Source organism: Carassius gibelio, chromosome B11 (assembly GCF_023724105.1).
Source record: "Carassius gibelio isolate Cgi1373 ecotype wild population from Czech Republic chromosome B11, carGib1.2-hapl.c, whole genome shotgun sequence".
Classification (NCBI taxonomy): Eukaryota; Metazoa; Chordata; class Actinopteri; order Cypriniformes; family Cyprinidae; genus Carassius; species Carassius gibelio.
Window position 1 is genome coordinate 5599954 of NC_068406.1, and position 23580 is coordinate 5623533.

The window sequence follows — 23580 nt, forward strand, 5'->3', positions numbered from 1 at the left end:
GCATTATTTAATACAATTCATAGAGAAGAGCCTTAAATATAAAAACACATCTTTCCGTTACCATGTCTGGGCAGTTGTTACTGCATAAGTGGGTATATTGCAGTAAGTGGGTGGAACGGAGCAGTGCAAAGTTAAACATTTCACCAACTCTTTCTCCACAGACATGAGCATTAATTAGCTTATTCTCATCACCCATTCCTCAGATAAATTTTTACTTGTTTAAGGAAAGAAAAAATTAATTGTTAGTTGGAAGCTGTTGTGATCGGTAGGGTGAGAATGATTTTGAATAGTTTCATTCATTCACTGAAGGCCACAGGCAAAGACTGCATCCAAATGAAATCTGACAAAATATAGTCTTAATTTGTTGGTTTTTCATTACATAAAAAAAAAAAAAAAAAAAAAAAATTCATTGAAGAGCTGATCTGAGACTCAAGGATGTCTTCATTAATATGTCCAGAGTAGTTTTTGTCAAAGGCCTCTAGAGACTGTAAAAGGGCATCGTTGTTGCTGAACCGGCAACAGAATTCGGCTAAAAAATTATAAATGACAGAGAAGTATGTTCTTTTTCGCATTGTCTGCTCCCATTTTCTCTCTCTATCCAGTGGTTGAAGCTGTGAGATACCCACTCCAAAGTCATGACACTTTCTGTAGTCTTGCAGGTCGGGACTTGGATACTGTGGCTGCATACTCAGGGGAAATACCTGGTGTGACAACAAAGCTCTTCACTTTTTCCAACACAGCCTCCCATTCAGTGTTGGATCTGATGGTAAAAAGGTGCTCTTTGGTGCTTATGATCAAAGCCATTGCTTTAAGGACAACAAAGCAAGACTCCTGGAGCTGTTCAGACAGACCGAATGTGATAGCCAGTACCTTTTCAACATTGTGAAGATTGACAATAGAGGTGTATGACTCCAATTTTGCCTAAAGTCCAGCAGCCTCGACTGACCTATCCCTGTGGGCTGTAGCACTTGTCCGTTCCAGCTTCCAGCTGCAGTACTTTTAGTCCCAGCTGTTTTTGTATTTCCATGAATATTGCGTGCCACGTGTTACTATTTGCAATGAAAGTGTATAACATGTCAAAAAACAAAAAGTCTGACAGTTCGTGAATATTCCTAATGGTGTTCACAAGAACTAAATTCAATCTGTGAGTATAGCAATGATTATAAGATGCATGAAGCACTTTCCCTTTGGTTTTAGCCTGGACTCCATTGACAGATCCCCGCATAACACTCGCACCATCACAACACTGTCCAACGCAAAACTACGTCTATGCCAATCTCAATTAAAGAGACAGTAAGATGAAAATTCTAAGCTTCCTGTCACTGTTTATAAGTCCTGTACATTAGGTTTAAATCCATCCAAGGTTAAAAAACATTGTCATTTTGTCAAAATATCATTTTAAAATTACCTCAATTCTCAGAGATCCCCAAACGGTTCACACGAAGCTGTTCAAAAGATTAATTTTCCTTAAACCCCACCTTTCGGTAGCATACTGTGTTCTGATTGGTGAACTGACATAGTCAGGTTTGATTGGTTGTTCCACACACACCTCCACGGTAAACAATGCGTTAGCATCTGTTTGGGGTGAATTATGTCTTATTCCTCTCATCACGAAGCAAACAGTAAAATAAAAAACTTGAACAGTCTCGCTGCTTTTTCTTCTGTGGGTGTATTCAAGCCGCGCTTCAGTTTGAATCTGAATAGCGTTCAGCGCGGGGGCGTGGTCACATTAGATATATCGAAGGGAGACGTGAAAAACAGACATCGCGTTGTTTTCATATGGATTACTTTATCACAGAATATCTGTTAGCAGCACTTGTTTAGTTTTAAAGAAGACATGTCAAGCTTTCTATAGATATCTCTCCCATGTCTCTTCGTTGAGTATTCACGGAGTTACACTTCATTTTAATGACGTGTTTGTACATGAAGATCAGCGCAGACAGGCTGCAGACAGCACACATACTGATAAGACACTCGGGAGAAAACAGACACATAACTTCATAATCATACTTCGCGTTGTGATTCGGAGATGCTCTTTGTTCTAAATAAAGTTGGTAATGAACCCTCTTTTATGGCCAAACACTTTGAAAATCCAGCTGTACTCACTGAGATTAGAAAAGCAGTCATCAGTGAAATGTTGTGAACCGAACAAAAGGGATTTGTTGTACTGCTCTGGTATTGTGGTAAAAATTAATTTTAGCCATTGGTTCTTCTGATCTTCATTCTTTGGCAGTGAAAATAAAACAAACTTGCCTTTACAATTAAAAACACACTGTCTCCTCGACATGATGCTCTCACACCAACCAGAGCGTCTGTGTGTTTGGGGGGGCAGGTCAGAGGTCAGTTTCTCTCAAGACGGTAGGCGGAGATTATTATGCAAAGTGTTCTAGTGACGTACATAGAGATGGGCAAAAGATTTGAAATCTATAACGACTCGTTTCAGCGATTCAGAGTCGACTCCTTACTTTAGAAGCCAATAACTTTAGAAATCGTGTACTTTTTGGTTTAATTACTTTGCACATTGTTTACACTGATGGACAGCTACATCATACACTGTAATACAGGTATTTTTTGATTTCCCATCTGTGTGGCTCTTTAACTCGTCAACAAGAAATGTAGAAATTAAATTACCAGAGAGGTCTTGCATATGAAAAGCTCCCAGAGCATGCTCTACGTGTACATACTGCAAATAAAACTGCAAGCTGCTACTTTTAAGAAAGGTCTTTAGTTTCATCAACTAACAGTGCAAAAAAACTGTTTTGTTCCCAAACACTGTGATGAAATCATTCTCACTCTTCTTTGATGTACAGGTGCTGGATATATAATTAGAATATCATCAAAAACGTATTTATTTCTCTAATTCCATTCAAAAAGTGAAACTTGTATATTATGTTAATTCATTACACACAGACTTATATATTTCAAATGTTTATTTCTTTTAATTTTGTTTATAACTGACAACTAAGGAAAATCCCAAATTCAATATCTCAGAAAATTTGAATATTGTAAAAATTGTGAAAAGGTTCGATATTGAAGACACCTAGTGCCACACTCTAATCAGCTAATTATCTCAAAACACCTGTAAAGCCTTTAAATGGTCTCTCAGTCTAGTTCTATAGACTACACAATCATGGGGAAGACTGCTTACCTGACAGTTGTCCAAATGATGACCATTGACACCTTGTACAAGGAGAGCAAGACACAAAAGGTCACTGCAAAAGAGGCTGACTGTTCACAGAGCTCTGTGTCCAAGCACATTAATAGAGAGGCGAAGGGAAGGAAAAGATGTGGTAGAGAAAAAGTGTACAAGCAATAAGGATAACCGCACCCTGGAGATGATTGTGAAACAAAACCCATTCAGAAATGTGGGGGAGATTCACAAAGAGTGGACTGCAGCTGGAGTCAGTGCTTCAAGAACCACTACACACAGACGAATACAAGACATGGGTTTCAGCTTCACATTCCTTGTTCGCATTCCTTCTTGAACAAAAGACAGCGTCAGAAGAGTCTCGCTTCAGAAAGGACTGGACTGCTGCTGAGTGGACCACAGTTATGTTCTCTGATGAAAGTAAATTGTGCATTTCCTTTGGAGATCAGGGTCCCAGAGTCTGGAGGAAGAGAGGAGAGGCACACAGTCCACGTTGCTTGAGGTCCAGTGTAAAGTTTCCACAGTCAGTGATGGTTTGTGGGGCCATGTCATCTGCTGGTGTTGGTCCACTGTGTTTTCTGAGATCCAAGGTCAACACAGCCGTATACCAGGAAGTTTTAGAGCACTTCATGCTACCTGCTGCTGACCAACTTTATGGAGATGCAGATTTCATTTTCCAACGGAAAAAAAAAGCTCATTGTCATTCAGACAAAAGAAGCACCAACTAAGTAATGAGTGCTGTGCTTGCTCATACTTTTCATCTTCATACTTTCAGTTGGCCAAGATTTCTAAAAATCCTTTCTTTGTATTGGTCTTAAGTAGGGCCGGGACTTTAACGCGTTAATTGAGATTAATTAATTACACACAAAATAACGCGTTAACTAAGATTAATTACCGCAGCACATCGAGCCTCAAGTAATATCACCTCAACGCAAAACATATAGCAGCTAGCGTGGACTTTACACTTTATGTTGAACTATGTATTATTTTGTTGGGGCAACAGTTTATGTTGAACTCTTTATTGTTTTGGCCAAGGTTGTTGAGAGTTGGACTTAGTATGTTATGGCCTCTGAAGCAACAGAGAGATGTTTTCTAATAGTCAGGGTTTCCAATGTTCTCAATGTAATTGACAGTATTGTGTTTTACTTAAAAAAAAAACTCTTTACAGAAGGTTCCAGCACCTATAAGCTTCCTGAATTTCTGAAATGTACTGTTTCTAAATTGTTTCTAAATATGCTATTGCTACTGTAAGGTCCAGACACTCGGCCCAAGGAAGGTATCCGGTGCTGGATGAAGGTTTCCTGCGTGTTCTGTCTTTCAGTGCATAGAGTTATTTAATTCAGGTTAAGCTCAAATCTGACTCCATTTTATTATTTAATCTGACTCCATTTTCTTATGATCTTGAATTTAGGTTGAAATGCAAATTGGTTGTATGCCTTTTTAATTAATATTCTTCTGACATTTGATTATTCTAGTTAACTCTATTTTTATATTAACTCATTCATTCGGGTGCTCATGTTGCTAACAAGGATACAACGTAATCTACTAGTCAATAATTACAGAGTAAGACAGAATAGAATCAAAATGTAACAATTTATTTACAGTCAGGTAGATATGTATTTTGCCAATTACATATCCAATTGAAACACATCAAATCATATCAATACAAAACATCAAATTCTCAAAGATGAATCTAAAAGTAAAATATGCATACCTGACCTTAGAAAATACATAGTATGAAGTGAAGAGACACACAACACACTACGGGCTTTCTGGCTACAGAAATCGCCCTGATCCTCTTGCTGCAATCGTTTAAATACCTCAGACCAAGACAAACATCCCCCGAGATGAAGACAGAAACTAACAATTGGAATTTAGCATTACCTCAGGTCCCAAGCCTGGGTGGTTTTACAACTCAATAGCCGTGTTTCCACTATCGAGCTAGGACCGGGCGTGCTAGTGCGTGCCAGGGCCAGTCGCGTTTCCACTGTCACTTCCGGGGCTTGATCGTGCCTCGCCGGGGCTTCCTCGGGGCCAACGGCCAGGGTTTTTCGGCCCGACGAAATCCTTGGGCCTAAGCGGGCCAGCTGGGGCTAGATGAGGGGTTATGAACAAAGGCGGAGTTTCTCAGCGTCTGGAGAGTGTCAGCGTGGATAATTTCAGAAAGATAACAGCTTTAACACCAGTATTAAAGACTTTTTAAAATAAGTTGAGCTCAAAACTCACTCTTAGTTAGCAGCAAGTGTTTGAGATAACTTGATCCGATGTGGATTATAATCACTAAACAAGGCAGAAATATTTATAAGCGATGTAAAAGACTATGCACGCTAAACATAAACATTACCACGGTAAATGCAACCACTTGGAGAATTCAGACATCAGCTTCTTTTTCTCTATAACAACTGTGTATTTATTAAGTAAGTTAACATTTTATCTGTCGTCTGGTTTCAAGAGTTTAGCTCCACGTTGCGTATCATCAAAATACAATAATGATTTTTGTTCGTGTGCTTTTATAAAAATAGAGAGTATGCGCTGTGGATCATAACAGAAAGATAACAGCTAACACCAGCATTAAAGACTTTTTTTTTTAAATACGTCAAGCTCAAAACTCACTGTCAGTCAGCAGCGAGTGTTTGAAATAAACTGATCCAATGTGGATTAGAATCACCATACAAGGCAGAAATATTTATAAGCGATGTAAAAGACTATGCACGCTGGGCATTAACATTAAACATGGTAAATATGACCACTTGAAGAAATCAGACGTCAGCTTCTTATTCTCTATCACAATCATGTATTTATTTAGTAACTTATATTATCTGTCACCAGCCTCATCTCGAGAGTTTAGCTCCACGTAGCCTATCATAAAAATATAACAATGTTTTTTGTTCGGGAGCCTTTATAAAAATAAAGATATTTTCATTCATTCTTAATGTGATGTATAGGCCACTGTGACTACAAATAAACAGAAACAGACTCGACTGAATAAGCAGGCTATTTTCATAAGTGTTAAAAATAAATAAATAAAATAGAAAGTGTATTTATGTGTGATTAATTTTGAGTCTTGATAAATTAAATCAATATGATCAATGTATCACGTATTCTATAGTTAAAACATCTTTGTTTTTGAATTTGAATATATAACAAAGCATGCAAACAAACGGCCGCTTTTATCATGTTGGTTTTGTGATCGCGCATGTTCCAGTGACTTATTTCTTAGTTTTTTGATAACTTCTCTAGTGAAATAATGAGGTTGCATGACGTTGTTCTGAGAGGCGTGTAAAGGGCGTGTTTTAGTGACGAGCAGCGGAGCTTCAAGCTCCTCTGTGGAAACCCTGCGCTACTCTGGCCTCGGTGCTACTGGCCCGGGGCTATGAGCCCCGCCCGGCCCGCTTTAAGCCCTGGCTCGCACTGGCCCGACAGTGGAAATGCGGCTAATGGGAACAGGGGGTAATTTACATGGAGGGCCCCAGGAAAGGACACTCCCATCACAGTAATCAAGATATCTCCTGACTCTTCAGATCTGTATTATCTTCTAATCTACTTTTGTGAGAGTGAGACCATTGTACCAGTTGCACTGAGACATTTCCAATGATACTAGACATGAGTGTTAGTTCACTTGCATTGACATGTTCATGTAATCATTTTGAGCAGACTGAGTAGAAGGAAGAATGGGTGAAGGGATTTAAAATGAAACAAATGGCCAGAAGGGAAGGAGGTCTCCTGCTCCTCCACTCTGTGGGGTGTCTTGAAGATGCCTGTGTGTGTTTGTATTGTCTGTTTCTCAGGAGATCAAAGTATCTCAGGTTCTTTCGTCCTTACACTACACTTAATGGCAAAAATTGCACTGGTCTGACTTGGTTGAACAAAGATAAACAATATTTTGTTGCTTAAGCTTATGTATTCAGTCATTATTCAATGGTATACTATAAATTTGTGTGAAAAAAATTACTTCTCACTGTTCCCAGGTCAAATATTTATATGCGATTAAAATGTGATTAATTTCGATTAATTAATTACAAAGCCTCTAATTAATAAGATTAATTTTTTTAATCGAGTCCCGGCCCTAGTCTTAAGTTATATTCTAATTTTCTGAGATACTGAATTTGGGATTTTCCTTAGTTGTCCGTTATAATCATCAAAATGAAAATATATAAACAGCTGAAATATATCAGTCTGTGTGTAATGAATGAATATAATATACAAGTTTAACTTTTTGAATAAATCAAATAAATCAACTTTTTGATGATATTCTAATTATATGACCAGCACATGTATAATGTCCATATGTTCATTCCATTGTGCTCTCACTGCTCTGAGAGAACTCTGTTTCTCCAAAAACATCAATTTGTTAAAAAAAAATATATCCTTGTTTGTTTGACTTTTTCCCTTTATCTTGACCATGGAAGGGCAAACCTTGATGTCCCACGTAACTTGTTGACTTCGTGAAAATCGTGCTTGATTTTGACTCACGTCAGCAGTTCTGTTGTTTGTATGTTTTTTATTTTATTATTATTTTTTTACCTGCACGCACATCCTTGAATCTCCCTATGCCTTCACTGCATCTTGGTGTCGAAGCCGCTAGGTGAGTTCCTTTAATTGTGAAAGCTTTTTTTTTTTTTTCAGCACATAAAACCTCTCTCTATGGATGGCGAGATTCACTTCTTTCTCTCTGCCCAAGTGACAAAGCAGAACACAGCATTGTCTGCAACTGAATATTCAATCCATTCATGAATTTTGTAAAGTTGTGATGAAAATAGTCTCCCATTTTCTATTGGAAAGTTTAATAGCTGGAGTTTCCTCAGAGCTTCATATTTAGTTTTGCTGATATCCTCCGCTGGGTTGCAGGCAGCTAATGCTGGATGATGAAACATTCTCTGTAGTATTTGTATTAGAAACCATAGGCACAGATTATATTGTTTTTGCTGAAAGCACTGCTACGGTCCTTTTTTTTTCTCATGATTCTGATACATATATAAAAAAAAAATATTCGTCCAGGAAGGATTTAATAGCCTTCTTTTCATTTTTACTCATCAATTTGACAGCTAATCAAAAAGATGCTAATTGATGGAACAAACTGCGACTTCACACAATCCACACAGTTACACTTTATTTCGATAGTCCACTTTAGACATTCTACTGACTATAAGTAACTTTGTAACTAAATGTCAACTCCATATCAACTAAATCTCAGAAATTTGCAACTACATGTCTACTAACTCTCAGAGCAGACTGTTAGGGTAGGTTTAGGGTTAGTATAAGTTGACAATAAGTTGACAAAGAAAGTACCCAGTGCGTTAAAATGTGACGCCAAGGGGTCCTGACCAAGCGTCCATATGTGACGAGTTGGGAGTGAGACCGTGTTGATTAAGCAGACAGTCTACTAATACTCTACTAACTGCTAGTTGACATGTAGTTGCAAAGTTACTTACTGCTATTAGAATGTCTAAAGTGGACTATAAAAATAAAGTGTTACCCTCCACACAAAGAAAATGTTAATAATAATCTGCCATTATGATTTCTACATTGTTAAAATAATAGAATGTAATGATCCAAACACAGATAAAACACTCCATAAAAAAGTAGCTATGAATGTGTCGGGGGGAAATAGTAAGGAGATATTTTATTAATTGATAAACTAGTCAGTGCCGCAAAGATGAAGTTGCCGATCCTGACTCGCCATCTCCTCATTGGACATGCCTTTAGAAAGAAATGCATTTTTATGGATTACGTTTTCGATTAAAATTATTTCATTTTAAAGTAGCTATTTAATGCTTTCTATAGATATATATTCGCTGACTTTCGGTAAATTATTGTGAAGTGCTCCTGTTCAAGATGAGCTGACAGAAAGTGCATCCTGTTTGTTTTCTTTATTTTATAAAAGCACAACATTTTGTACAAAATTAGACATTTTAATGTTCCGAATAATGATGATGCTCTTACCTTTATGAACAAAAATGACTTGCATAAAATTATATGCATTAAAATTACAACATATTTTAAGTTGCTTCTACAGTTATTTATTAAAAAAAAATAATAATTAAAAAAGCAAGTGGCCACGCTGGTGCCTTCATGTCCTGCAGAGGTTAGCTTCCACTCTCCGCACAAATGCTTGGTACCAAAATACGAGAGACAGTATGAAGTATCCAGATATTTTATATGACTTAGAAAAATACACATAGCCTATACAAAATACATTCGTGATCATGCATGTATTGTCTTCACATTTTTTACCAAGCTTCTAGCTACAGTGATAGCTGGATGCATTTGTCCCTATTAGGGATTCCTGGGAGTCTGTTTTGGACTAGTCTCGCATAACCTTTAGACTAAAGGTCTGGAATCTATGGCAGCTTTCATTGGCCAAGGCCCGCCTATGAGGTCGTTTAACCAACATGTCAAACAACCAATCACAGTTCGTTTCATCATCGTCGGGTTTTGAGGTGTGGAAATGTAGCATAACAGACCAGTGTGTAAAACTCTTGGACATATTTTAAAGATTCTGTGATGCAAACTCTAAAAATGTCACATACAAATCCAGCATTTGGTTGATCCTGTTAAGCACTCATTGTCACAGTTGTAAACACTATAAGCTTTCTTATTTCATGACTCCGACACTCCTGAATGTTTCCACTTTTGTGTGCCATATGCATCAGACATTCAGCCAATGGCCGTGGGTGTGATGTCTGAGGCTGAGACTAGTTTGGGACTTTCTGTACAAGCATGCCCTCTGGTTTCAAGTATGATAGGGATGATAATGGGATAGAATGATAAAATATGAGAGAACAGCTGAGTCTTCACTCATTTTCAAAAAACAACTAGACACATTCTTTTTGCCAGCACTTGACCATCTAATACTAGCGCTTACCTTTTCTTTTCTATTCTATAAAAAAAGCTATCCCTTACGAAAACGTATCATACTTCAAGTTTATTTTTATGAAGTATGTATACTTAAGTAAAGTTCAAGTATGTTTTTAAGTATACTTTATGTAGCAAATATACAAATATCAGTGTATGTAAGTTTTGATGCTGTTTCATGTCAGATGATCTGTTACATGTGTTCCTTTTTTCTTCTTCACTTCTGTTTTTTTTTTACTCACCCTCATGTCGTTCCAATCCCGTGAGACCTCCATTCATCTTCAGAACACAGTTTAAGATATTTTAGATTTAGTCCGAGAGCTCTCAGTCCCTCCATTGAAGCTGTGTGTACGGTCTACTGTCCATGTCCAGAAAGGTAAGAAAAACATCATCAAAGTACTCCATGTGACATCAGAGGCTCAGTTATAATTTCTTGAAGCATCGAAAATACATTCTGGTCCAAAAATAGCAAAAACAATTACTTTATTCAGCATTGTCTTCTCTTCCAGGTCTGATGTGAGTCCGACAGCTGTGACAGGTGACGTATAAATCTGCTGACTTGTTTTCTGGTGCGCCCAATAGTAAAGATAACATGTCAGCTGTTACAGGCTGTGTGTGCTGGCGTGGAGAACAGACGAACAAGGAGGATAATAAATCAAAAGAGGAGTTTAATAAACATCAATAGCTTCAACAGAGGTAACATAGACAGGGAGGAACTAAACAGACAGAGTTTTAAACACAAGGGAGGTAATCTGGGGAGTGGAGAACCGGTGGGGATATAATCAATTAACCAAACAAGAACAGGAGCATGACCAAATAACATGACCAAAGTGGAGCTGGAGGGACGAGGGAGCCCGGTGGAGCTGGTGGGATGATGGGCCACTGTGAAGACGAGGGAGCAGGGTGCCAAGGCGGAGCCGCAGGGTCGAAGGACCGAGGTGGAGTCCAGGGCTCAGAGGCTGGAGGCGGAGACAGGGAATCCCCATGCCAAGGCGGAGATGGAAACCAGAAGTCCCGCGGCGAACCATCGCGCCCAGATGGCGCTGACTGAGGGTGAGCTGCGGGACTGACTGACACCAGCGGAGATGAGGTCGAGGAACTGGTCTAGGAGGAGATGAGAGAGGGAGGCCGGGAGGAAACACAGGGGAATCAGGGCTGGACGGAACCAGTGGAGAAACAGGAGATACGGGGCTGGACTGAACCAGCGGAAGTGGAGCAGAGGAACAGACTGGTCTTGGAGGAGGCGGGACAGGGGGGCTGGGAGGGAATAAAGCAGGATCAGTGCTGGACTGAACCAGCGGAGAAATAGGAGACTCAGGATTTTACTCAGGATGGACACTTAACTTACTGTCATTTTAAGTATATTTATGAGTACATAAATCCCATTTCTGAGAAGTACATAAAAAGTAAACTAAACGCATACTTTCCTATTTTTAGTTTAAAAGAAGTATACTAATAGCACTGAGTTAGTATACTGAGTTCAAACAAACCAATATCCCGGAGTAATGCATTACTCAAACAGTACACTGACTGAACTGCTGTGAAGAGAGAACTGAAGATGAACACCGAGCCGAGATATCACAAACTGCTTTGTTTTGAACTCTCTCACAACAGACACGGAAGAGAAGACAATGCTGAATAAAGTAGTAGTTTTTGCTATTTTTGGAATGTATTTTGTATGTTTGTATTTATTTTGAATGTATTTTCGATGCTTCAACAAATTCTAACTGACCCTCGGATGTCACATGGACTACTTTGATGTTTTTCTTACCTTTCTGGACATGGACAGTAGACCGTACACACAGCTTCAATGGAGGGACTGAGAGCTCTCAGACTAAATCTAAAATATCTAAAACTGTGTTCCGAAGATAAACTCAGGTTTTACTGGTTTGGAACAACATGAGGGTGAGTCATTAATGACATAATTTTGATTTTTTTGGGTGAATTAACCCTTTAAGTTATGTTTAAGTAGTAAGTTCCATCTTAATACTCTGAAGCATTGTGGATAGTGTCACAGTTTTACGCTGCCTGAAGGAATACGGAGTCGAGGATAAACGGAATAAGGCTTTTAATATATCCAACACAGGGGATATCCAACATGGAGCACAGAGGTAGACACACGTAAGTAGCAAGTAGACCCGACAAAACAGAACTGAAAGGACAAGGCTTAAGTACAAAGGATAATGGGGAAACACAGCTGGATGGAATAACTAAATTAACAGGGACATGGAACACATGAGGAATAGAATAGACACACCTGGGAACTAATCAAACTAAACACGGAAGACAGAAACTGGGTCACTGGGGCAAAAACACTAAATGAGTCCAGGTGTGTGACAGTACTCCCCCCTCCCGGTAGGTGCGTCCTCGCACCGTAGAAACAACCGAGGGAGGCGTGGGTGGGAACTAGGGAGGAGGTTCCGGTGGAGGACGGACTCCCAGGAGGGGGCCAGCAGACAGGGACCACGGAGGAAGGAGCCAGGGAGGAGACGACGGAGGGAGGAGCCAGGGAGGAGACAGGAGCAGGAGGAGCCAGATGGTCCACCAGAGACCAGCCAGGACGGAGATCCAAGGTGGGGTCGACGGCGGGAGGAGCCATGGTGAAGGAGGGGTCGACGACACCAGGGGGCCGACAGGTGGAGACTGCACCGGTGGGTGAGGAGCCCAAGATGGAGCAGCACAGCCGCAGAGCCAGGGGGACGTCGAGGTTCCGGAGGGCCTAGGTGGAGCAGAAGGCTCAGGCGACCAAGGCGGAGGCGGGGTCCTGGCAGACCGATGTGGAGCCGGAGCGACCGAGGATGGAGGTGGAACCGGAGGCAAGGAGGAGCCTGACAGAGCCGGAGGGATGGAAAGACGAGGTGGAACCGGAGGAGTGGAGTCCCGAGGTGGCGGATGGTCGACGACTGACCAAGGTGGAGCCGGAGGGACGAGGGAGCCCGGTGGAGCAGGTGGGATGACAGGCCACGGTGGAGACGAGGGAGCTAAGAGCCAAGGCGGAGCCGCTGGGTCGAAGGACCGAGGAGGAGTCCAGGGCTCGGAGGCTGGAGGCGGAGACAGGGCCTTAACGCGCCAAGGCGGAACTGGAGACTGGCAGTCCAGCGGCGAACCATCGCGCCCCGATGGCGCGGACTGAGGGTTAGCTGCAGGACTGACTGGCACCAGCAGGGATGACGAGGAACTGGCTGGTCTAGGAGGAGGAGAGAGGAGAAGGATGGGAGGAAGGACAGGAGGATCAGGACTGGACGGAACCAGCGAAAGTGGAGCAGAGGGACCAGCAGGTCCTGGAGGAGGTGGGAGAGGGAGGCCGGGAGGGAACACAGGAGATACAGAAGATTCAGAGCTGGGCGGAACCAGCGGAAACACAGAAGATTCAGGGCTGGGCAGAACCAGCGGAGACACAGAAGATTCAGGGCTGGGCGGAACCAGCGGAGAGACAGAAGATTCAGGGCTGGGCGGAACCAGCGGAGAAACAGAACATTCAGGGCTGGGCGGAACCAGCGGAGAAACAGAAGATTCAGGGCTGGGCGGAACCAGCGGAGACACAGAAGATTCAGAGCTGGGCGGAACCAGCGGAGAAACAGAAAACTCAGGGCTGGGCGGAACCAGCGGAGACACAGAAGATTCAGAGCTGGGCGGAACCAGCGGAGACACAGAAGATTCAGAGCTGGGCGGAACCAGCGGAGAAACAGGAAACTCAGGGCTGGGCGGAACCAGCGGAGACACAGAAGATTCAGAGCTGGGCGGAACCAGCGGAGACACAGAAGATTCAGAGCTGGGCGGAACCAGCGGAGACACAGAAGATTCAGAGCTGGGCGGAGCCAGCGGAGAAACAGGAAACTCAGTGCTGGGCGGAACCAGCGGAGACACAGAAAACTCAGGGCTGGGCGGAACCAGCGGAGAAACAGGAAACTTAGGGCTGGACGGAACCAGCGGGGAAACAGGAAAATTAGGGATTACCTCCATAGACCAGTCCATCAGATCCAGAGCTTGCTCCATATGATCTTCAGAGACTGTATACAGCTCACCCTCAGTCGCAGGAGTGTGGGCAGGGCTTTCCTCCACGCCCTCGATCTCCACGAGGACTCCCACGATGCACGGTGTTGCCGGCTCACACACCTGGTCAGTCGCGCTCTCGAGTTCCGGCTCCCTGTCGGTGAATGGCTCGGGCTCTGCGGCTGTGGTGGGCTCTGGCTCCGTGTAGCGAGATGGTGGCTGGCTGGTCTCTGGGTCGGGAGTGGGGCTGGCGAGGTCCTCTATGGGGCAGACGGTGAGAGGTGAACCATTTCTCGCCAGAGTCCACTCCACGAATGCAGCGAAATCCTCCCGAGGACCATCTTCGGACGACAACGCTCTGCATTTGGAGTTCAGGCTGGTGTTGTAGAAGGTGCAGAGCGCGTCGTCCGGGTAGCTGGTGGCATTAGCTAATAGAAGAAACTGTCTGGTATGGTCCTCGAGAGAACGTCCTTCCTGCTTCAGCAGGAGGATGAGGAATTCGGGACGATAGAGGGGATCCATGGAAACTAAGAAAAGAAAAGACTGAAAAAAACGAAAGCAAAACGGAGGGAAAGACATGCGGTTTTAAACTTTCTTTTTTAGGTCGGGTCTTCTGTCACAGTTTTACGCTGCCTGAAGGAATACGGAGTCGAGGATAAACGGAATAAGGCTTTTAATATATCCAACACAGGGGACATCCAACATGGAGCACAGAGGTAGACACACGTTAGTAGCAAGTGAAGACCCGACAAACCAGAACAGAAAGGACAAGGCTTAAGTACAAAGGATAATGGGGAAACACAGGTGGATGGAATAACTAAATTAACAGGGACATGGAACACATGAGGAATAGAATAGACACACCTGGGAACTAATCAAACTAAACACGGAAGACAGAAACTAGGTCACTGGGGCAAAAACACTAAATGAGTCCAGGTGTGTGACAGATAGATATCCTTATGCCTATTGCAGTGTACTGTGTCAAATTTGTTGCAATTTCCTAATGGTCTAATTTTTTTAGCATAAGCAAAAGCACAAATTTGGGAAGTTGGTGGCACTACAGGGTTTGGGGTAGAAGTCCCAAATTAGCTGTGGTTAATGTTCAGATTGTCTTATTTTATCTGCATGCTAAATTTCATAACTGTTCCACAAGTGGCTCTGTGGGTTGCCATAGACTCAAGAGCCATAACAGCAGAAGACTACAAATAAAATAAAAAAAAGGGCCTGCTCAGCTGCAGTGCTTAGCCTCTATCTGAATTACAGTCCAGACTAGTAATAAAAGAAGTAGCTGGGGATGCAGGAGGGTTATCAATTCCTGAGCAACACAATGAAGTACAATGAAAGGAGAACTGAAGTGCTACTTCCAGGGCTGTGATATGCATCTGTCATGTGGAGGATGAGGAGACAGAAAGAACAGAGCCATGCATTTAAATCCAAAGTTTTAATTTATTTCTGAAACACAAAAGAATCCATTTCAGCTTGAAACAAAATCAGTTTGAAATACCATTTAAAACACTTCTTACTTCTGGGTGAGACTTCACAGAGCATTCATGCTCATGCGAGCCGCTCGTATTGTATCTTAAAATATTGTCACTGTACAAGTTTGTACATTTTATCATCTATTCAAACGTACATAAAAATAAAATAAAAAAACTACAAATATCTTTGTGTATTTGATGAGTCCAGTTTGATTTGATCTCAGTAGTAAACAATTATTGATAGTAGAAAGAAAACAATAGTAGAAAAACCTAAAAAGTTATTAATATGAAAGAAATGCTAATGCATAAAGTGAACTCATACACATTCATGCATTTATGCAATTAATGTCTAATAAAGACATCAAAAAAACATCTACATTTGAGATAAACAATAATAACTTGTTAATCACAGTGACATAGATGAAAACTCACTATTTGTATGTAAGCTATTAATGTAACAATAACTACCATTTATAAACTGTGAGTTAACTACAACTGTAAATGTAATTGTTCACAAGTATTGTTACTGCAAACTTATTATGAAGGGTAACCAATTTATTTATTTATTTATTTTAATACACCCTAAAGAATCAATGCAAAATAAGACCACCAACATACAAGAATGACTCCATGTTTGCTCTAAAATATGTACTCTCTCTTAGATGTGAATAAGCATCAGAGCTCATTATTATGGCTGTAGTATGCTCTTAATAACACACACAATCTGGAGTGTTATTTGTTCACTGACTTGTTATAAGGTTCTATTTCTATAACACATAGAAGAGGTAGTTACCTGCCAGTCTCTGGCTCTTGAATGAAGGTTGTACAATCAAGACACAAGTATGTGTGACAGATGAGACATTTTGATTCAAGACACACATCCAGTTCATTAGCCCTGGCACTGCTGCTAACACAAGCTGTGCTCCGAACACAGACTGATGGCCAGCGAGACGTGTCCTCCTTCATCGCCTGGATTTTCTGTTGTTTAGGAAAGACCCTGAGCTTCAGCCACATTACTGTATTATAGTATTATGGTCAGAAATTACTCTTTTTTTTTTTCATAAAGAAAATGTAGGTCTCATATCAGGATAAACGTTCATTCATTGAGCAGAAGCTCCCAAAGGAACACTACGAGCCATGAAGTGTCATTATTTCACAGTTACAGTACATGGCTTTATATGCTATATATGCTTTATATGCTTTATATGCTATTTATTTAGGGGATAAAACACACTTGTGCATTATTAGATGTACATTTTTTTTTTTTTTTTTACTGCCAAATTATCCCAGAGGGATGTTATTCATATTTTGTCATAATTTATCCTATTTCCAATTGAAAGAAAAAAAAAAAAGTTAACATATAGGAAAACGAATTAGGTAAATATTGAATTAAATGGCCATACAAAAGCCATTGTTAAAAAAAACAAACAAAAAAAAACAAACATAGTATTTGAAAACTGGATTTCTCTCTCTCCTTCCTTCTCTCTCTCTCTCTGTGTGTGTGTCCGACCATGAGACATTCATGAGACCCTCCTGAGACTCTTCAGAGCAGTAAATCGTCAGTCAGCCTCCGGTTCACTCGAAGTGAACATCAGATCTGTGGAGACAGATTCCTGCCGGGAATATACTGCGAGCCGGAAGGGTAAGTTTCCATTCCTGCTTATGATTACAATCTAATCACATTTAGAGCTAAATTATGTCACAGAAGAGAATCACTACATCAGTTATGTAAAAGTGACTAATGTTTGCTCTCGTGACTGATGGACAGACAGCGCGCACTTCACGCACAGATGACGAGCATTCCACAGGTGTCCACCGAAGCACCCTCCGTGAAGAGCGTGCATCGCTTGCCTCTCGCTGAGATTTATCACATTTTAAAAAAGGGTGCATATCGGCATGTCAGTAAATGATGAGAGCACAATTATGCACAACTCTTCAGAAAACGATGAATGCTTTTAAGTTTTAAGCGGTGCGCATCGGTGAGCGCATCACTAGCCTGGGGTTTCGATCAACTCTAACGCGTCGAGAAATCGTTACAAATGATGTTTGGAGAATGTACATAACCCTAGAGCAACGCTGTAAACCTTAAAGCTCTCAGGTTTACAGAAATGCATAAATATTTGGTGCCAGTGTATGTGTGGCTTCAGTCTTTGTGTTTATACAAAAAAAATGGAGAGAAAAAAGACAAGACAAGAAAAAAAAAAAGCATTATCAGACCATTGCTTTAGTTTGGTCTACTTTTCCTGTGTGATGTAAGATAATGCTTTAACAGTGTTTCCTCACGCGACTTCTTTAGACAGCACACAACATGAGAGTAACAGCATGACTGATGACCTGCCTTGTGTCATGAGGTGTTCAGGTATAAGGCTTGTGCTCAAAAACACACATCTGTGAACAGTATTGTATTTATGTTAAACTGTGGTGCGAATATTAACTTGTAGCATAAGTGTTTGATTCAGATTAAAGTGAGCATTTATGACATTCTGCCATAATTTTGTCACTTACCAACACTTGATTTATTCAGCAGAATACCTTCTTAAGTCATATCATTTATCCAAGTATTCAATCCTATTTTATGGCTTGGGAATTCTGCTGAATTTCTCCTCTTGTGTTCCATGGAAGAAACAAAGTCATAGGCTTTGAAACGACAGGGAAACAATTATAAGAGCTTTAAAGACAATGTTACAAGGCATCTACATGTGTCACATTACGTATTATGGTTGCACACTTTCTTTTCTCATCCAAATTTCACATATCTCAAATCAAGTGTCAAAAAAATAAATAAAAGAGACAAGCAGAACTCTCAATGAGAGATCTAACCCGAGTCAAGACAGACGCAGCCAAGGGTTTGTTAAGGTCTAGGGCTTTATTAATGGTGAAGCATGGATAGAAACCATCTCTCTTAGCAACCAGACAATGTGTGTCTCACATATTTTCTGAACATGGTCCCAGCGACTGCTTGCGTCTGTGCTGTCGTAAGAACATGACATTTCAGACATGTGGACTGAGTGCGCCGGAAATACGGATGTCTCCATTCATTCAGCGCAGTGAGTCACACATCAATAAGCACACGATACAAACTCAACATGATGCATTCTCTCTGGTTTTGTTTTTCAGATACTCCATTATGTGGATATGAATTTGAAAACCCAAAGTCACTATGTGCTTTCTCACAACTTTAACATCATGTGATGTGTGCCCAATGGAGACGACTACGATACTCACTGCGACGAACGGGAAAATTATTCTTCAAGAACACCTCGAACCCAACGTCACGAGTCTTTCGAATGCGTCCGCTCCGTTCCACCATCACATGAACAATGTGGTGCTGGGGGTTCTGCTCGGCACACTGTCGCTTCTGACGGTCATCATGAACCTGCTGGTGCTTTTTGCCGTGAGAAAGGAACGGACTTTACACACGGTGGGGAACCTGTACATCGTTAGTCTCTCAATAGCGGATCTCATTGTGGGGGCGACAGTCATGCCCTTGAATCTGGTCTACCTTCTTGAGGACGAGTGGAAACTGGGTCGCCTTATTTGCCAGTTCTGGCTGGTCATGGACTATGTGGCGAGCACGGCCTCCATTTTCAGCTTGTTTATCCTTTGCTTGGACAGGTACCGCTCCGTACGCCACCCCTTACAGTACCTAAAGTATCGCACACGGGGAAGAGCGACGCTGCTGATTTGTAGCGCGTGGCTGCTCTCCATGACCTGGATCGTTCCCATCCTGGGCTGGCGGATGTTTGCACGAGTCGACAGGAAGCCAGAGCTGGAGAACCAGTGTGACACGGACTTCCGCTTCGTGACCTGGTTCAAAGTTCTGACCGCCATCCTCAACTTCTACATTCCCTCCTTCCTCATGCTTCTGTTCTACTCGCAGATTTTCATCGCAGTCCGCGATCATTACAGAGAGTGGGAGAACTTTGCCGGTCCGATGGTGAAAACCGAAGCAGACGTCACGTTACATAACGGCATGCAGCTGCAGATAACCAAAGCCTCGGAGAGAGAGAGTCTGGCTTCGCAGGCGTTCTCTCAAAACGAGGGCCTGCTGGATCAGTACAGTCTGGAGCAGCCTTACAGCTCGAGGGACAATAACGAGGACGCTGCCTCCGAGACAAAAAGGAAGAGTTGTTACAAGGCCAAAGCAATGTTTAGTCTGTCGAAACGCATGAGAAAGAGCGAGGTCTCGTTTCAGAGCGAAGATGGGGAAACTGTCGCAGAAGGCCCTCCGTTACCTCTCGCCTTCCTGCAGTCCGAGAACAACGCTCAGCCCAAAGCGTTCATGAATGCAAACGACTGTAACGTGTTAGTGCCAAACTCTGTTGGCAACATGTGTGAGAGCGCACCGACTGTGGATGTTCACAATTACGCCACGATTCTAAGCAATCACAGCGCTCCGCCGTCCCCGCCGTCGCCCTGGGCTGAGAACAGCCCTCCGCTGGACGCCACCAACACGCTCCTCGCCAAACAAACATGGCAGAAGCTCTGCGAACAGTCCAAGCAGAGCATCCACAGCATGCGCATCCGGAAGGAGCGGAAAGCCGCCAGGCAGCTTGGCTTTATCATCGGTGTCTTCATGGTGTGCTGGATCCCATACTTCCTCACCTTCATGGTCATGGCCTTGTGTGAGACCTGTGTGCATCATGACCTTCATATGTTCACAATTTGGCTAGGGTACATCAACTCCACCCTGAATCCCTTCATATACCCGCTGTGCAATGAGAACTTCAAAAGGGTGTTCAAAAAGATATTTCATATCGATAGATAGAGTTCAGGAGAGGTGAAAAACTGTCAGCACACCTGCTCCATTGGTGTTTTCTGAAGCGTTTCTTGTGATACGTTTGCAGTTCTGTGAATATACCATGCTTGTGTTGTTTTTCAGCATCTTGTACATACAGAGCAGTTTTTTATTAATTGCTGGATGTCAGTTTGTCACGTCTGCAATCTGCGTCAGATTATATGATGGACTTATTCTGAGTGTTTTGCGTACTTTGGCACGTAGATCTGATGTAATCATGGTATAGTAGCAACTTAAATAATAATTCATGAAACTTTGCTATTGAGGGTGATGTACAGTCAGTACAGTTTTGGTTTGGTATGTGTAATGCCCTCTGCCGTTGATTATGTTTACATAGCAGGTGTGGTGAGTATATATATTTTACAGGCGGTTTAATCAAATATTAGTTTGGTTAAAGCGGTCCGTAAAGAGATGGAAAATCCTACATGCAAACAGCTTCAGTTGAGCATCGAAATTCTGGGTGTATGATAATCAAGCATTTTCAGAATGGCCTTGAAGTTTTAAAAAGAAGCAGTGGTGTATGCATACTATGCACAAATTGTATGTATACGTGGAGCTCCTGGATGATCTGATCATTGTTTTTAAAAATAAAAATTATAATTGGAGTAACAATGATATAAACTGTAACATCTAATGAGACTCATTAAAACATTAAGACACATAATTATATCTTCAAAACATTTGAGACATTATGTCTGCGTCTGAAAGCGTAGGCAGCTGGCTCGTTGCGTAGCTGGCCTTATCAGGCAATGACTTTGCAGGCAGTGTTTGCATTTGAAGGCACCTCACAAAATGACTTTAGACAGATTTCTGAGGCAGCATGAAAGTGGAATAATTAGTCCCATTCAATTCTATTTTTCTTCAACAGTTTGAATTATTAGCTTTCAATTAGTGCCTGTCCCTTTCTATGAAACCATGGAATTGGTAGAACAAAAGTGCCATTCAAAATAAACTGAGATGCATATTTGGCGAATGTCCTTTAATTTCAGCATTTCCGATGCATGCCCTTTTTGTGATGGACCTGTAGAAAGTCTAAAGTAAATGGGAAATGAGGAACTATTTAATGTAAATGTTATTCATATGAACTGAACCCAAATATGAGTTTGGTGACAGGTGAATGCACAATGAGAGCTGAAAGATGCCACATGCAAACAGTTGAACATTGAAATTCTGGGTGTATGATAATCAAGCATTTTCAGAATGACCTTGAAAGCAGGAACTATTTAATATAAATTCAATTCCAATCAACTGAACTTATTCAAGGTAAAGTTAACATGTAAGTAAAGATGACTCACATTTTGAAAACCATTGGTTTGCATGGCAACTATAAAATGGTTTTGTTATATTATTTATTATTATTTTATTTTTTGCATACAAACAAACAAATACATACATAAATAGTTTAAAGGAACACTCCACTATTTTTGAAAACAGGCTCATTTTCCAACTCCCTAGAGTTAAACAGACGAGTTTTACTTGTTTTCGAATCCATTCAGCAAATCTCTGGGTCTGGCGGTAGCACTTTTAGCTTAGCTTAGCATTAGCATGATTGAATCTGATTAGACCGTTAGCATCGCGCTCAAAAATTACCAAAGTTTCTTCATTTTCATAGTTACATCGTGTAGTAAGGCCAACGGGAAATTAAAAGTTGTGATTTTCTAGATCGATAAGTCAAAATGATAATCACTGATTTGTCCACTGTTTACGGGAAACAGCTGTAATTCAGCTTTTCTATAAGCGCCACCTGCTGTCAGAAAGAGACTTATATTTACATTCAGCCTGTCTACAGTTTCTGTCTGGACAAAAACTGACCAAATGTGCATACCCTGCTGTAAATTTTGACGGGTTGATGTAAAAAAAAGTTGATGTGGATTCTACACATTTAAACATTTCAGATATAATGATTTATGAAGCAGATAAAATACATATTATCATTTATTAATTCATTAAGAGCACTGCCTTTAGATATTACATGATGAAAACAAAATACTGAATCATTTCTGAAGACAGTCGAACCTTCAGAGGTACATATTCATAAAACTAATCCATTCATATATTAATTTGAATAATTCCCTTAGCACTCTTTTAAAACGTCCCAGCATTTCCATCGTGTTGTGACTCAAAACTCTGTGCTGTGCACATGTTGTCAGGATCCTGCCCTGACAGCCCTGTCCATCTTGTCTCTGTTCCATGTTTCTTTGTTTGTTTTGTGTCTAAGCACATGGCTCTGTCTTTGTTTGTGTCTGCCACGTTCTCCCCTTGTCCCACTTCCTTGTTACCCCTGGTCACGCCCCCTTGTTTAGCCCTTATCTGCTTGATTGTTTTCTCCTGATCCTCATGTGTACTTTCCTATATATTGGTGTTTCTTTCCTTGTGTCTCTGCTGGTTCGTTTTTGGTGTTTACCCATCTCTTGGCCTAGAATTTATCCCTTTGAGCGTGATAATTATTTTGATCTCTTATCTAGTTGTTTATATCCTTTTTGGTCTTTAGCTTTGTCTAGTTTAAAAGAAAAGGAAGTATTTTTGTGTATTCTAATCTAGTTTTGTTTCTCATTCGATTTAAACTTTCATTTATTCTTGCTTAAGTGATTCCAGTTTTGGATTGAGTTTTGTTCTTACTCTTGGATTATAGCTTTTGGTTTTCTTTTGCTTTGTTCTAATTTTGTCTTCAATTGTCTGTGTCGTTTTGAGTCTTGTTTTTGTGTATTGTCCTGTCTTGGCCCCACTCGGATTTCCTGACCACTGTACCCCACTGCCTGGAAGCAGCTCACCTCTCTCACGTGTCAAGTCTCTGGTCTTGTGAGTCTCTACCTGGCGACTAGTCTGGTGACGTTGCAGTTTCACTTGAAGCTACGAGTTTCCTGTGTCTACCTGGCCTTTCCTCTGGAGCTGCCTACTCTGTGCTTGGGCCTGTGGTCATCTTGGACTGTCTCAGTGGTCATCCCTCCTGCCCGTATTGTTGTCTGCCCAGCCCATCTGTTTGAACTGTTTCACTGCAAATTCCCCAGCTGTTCCAGTCTCTGTCTTGTTAATAAAATACCCTTGTCTGCTCATTCTGCATTTGGGTCCCATTTCTTGCAGATCCCTGACAGAACGAACCAGCCACACTCGGGACCCAGCAATGAGCATCCGTATTGTTCCTCCCAGTACCGCTAAGGGGAGACTGGCACTCCAACAGGCAGTGGCATCGCTCCGCCAGCAGGGCCAGGAGGTTGTTTCATTCGCCCAGTTTTTCTGGACCATGGCAAGGGGCTTGGAGTATCCGGACTCTACTCTAAAGGAGGCTTTTAATCTCTGCTTGGATGATC

The 23580-nt window shown here is 41.5% G+C and overlaps 1 protein-coding gene across 1 annotated transcript; it reads left to right on the plus strand.

Annotated features, from left to right (window-relative positions):
* Nucleotides 1-16953: 16953 nt before the first annotated feature.
* On the plus strand, nt 16954-21118 carry LOC127968063 (histamine H1 receptor-like). Its single transcript, XM_052568938.1, has 2 exons — nt 16954-17116; nt 18592-21118. The coding sequence occupies exon 2, from the start codon at nt 18635-18637 to the stop codon at nt 20240-20242; it is 1608 nt and encodes a 535-aa protein (XP_052424898.1). The 5' UTR covers nt 16954-17116; nt 18592-18634; the 3' UTR covers nt 20243-21118.
* Nucleotides 21119-23580: the final 2462 nt, after the last annotated feature.

Excerpts from the sequence above, each read along its gene's own strand:
- LOC127968063 (XM_052568938.1), top strand. The coding sequence starts at position 18,635 with ATGTGCTTTCTCACAACTTTAACATCATGTGATGTGTGCCCAATGGAG.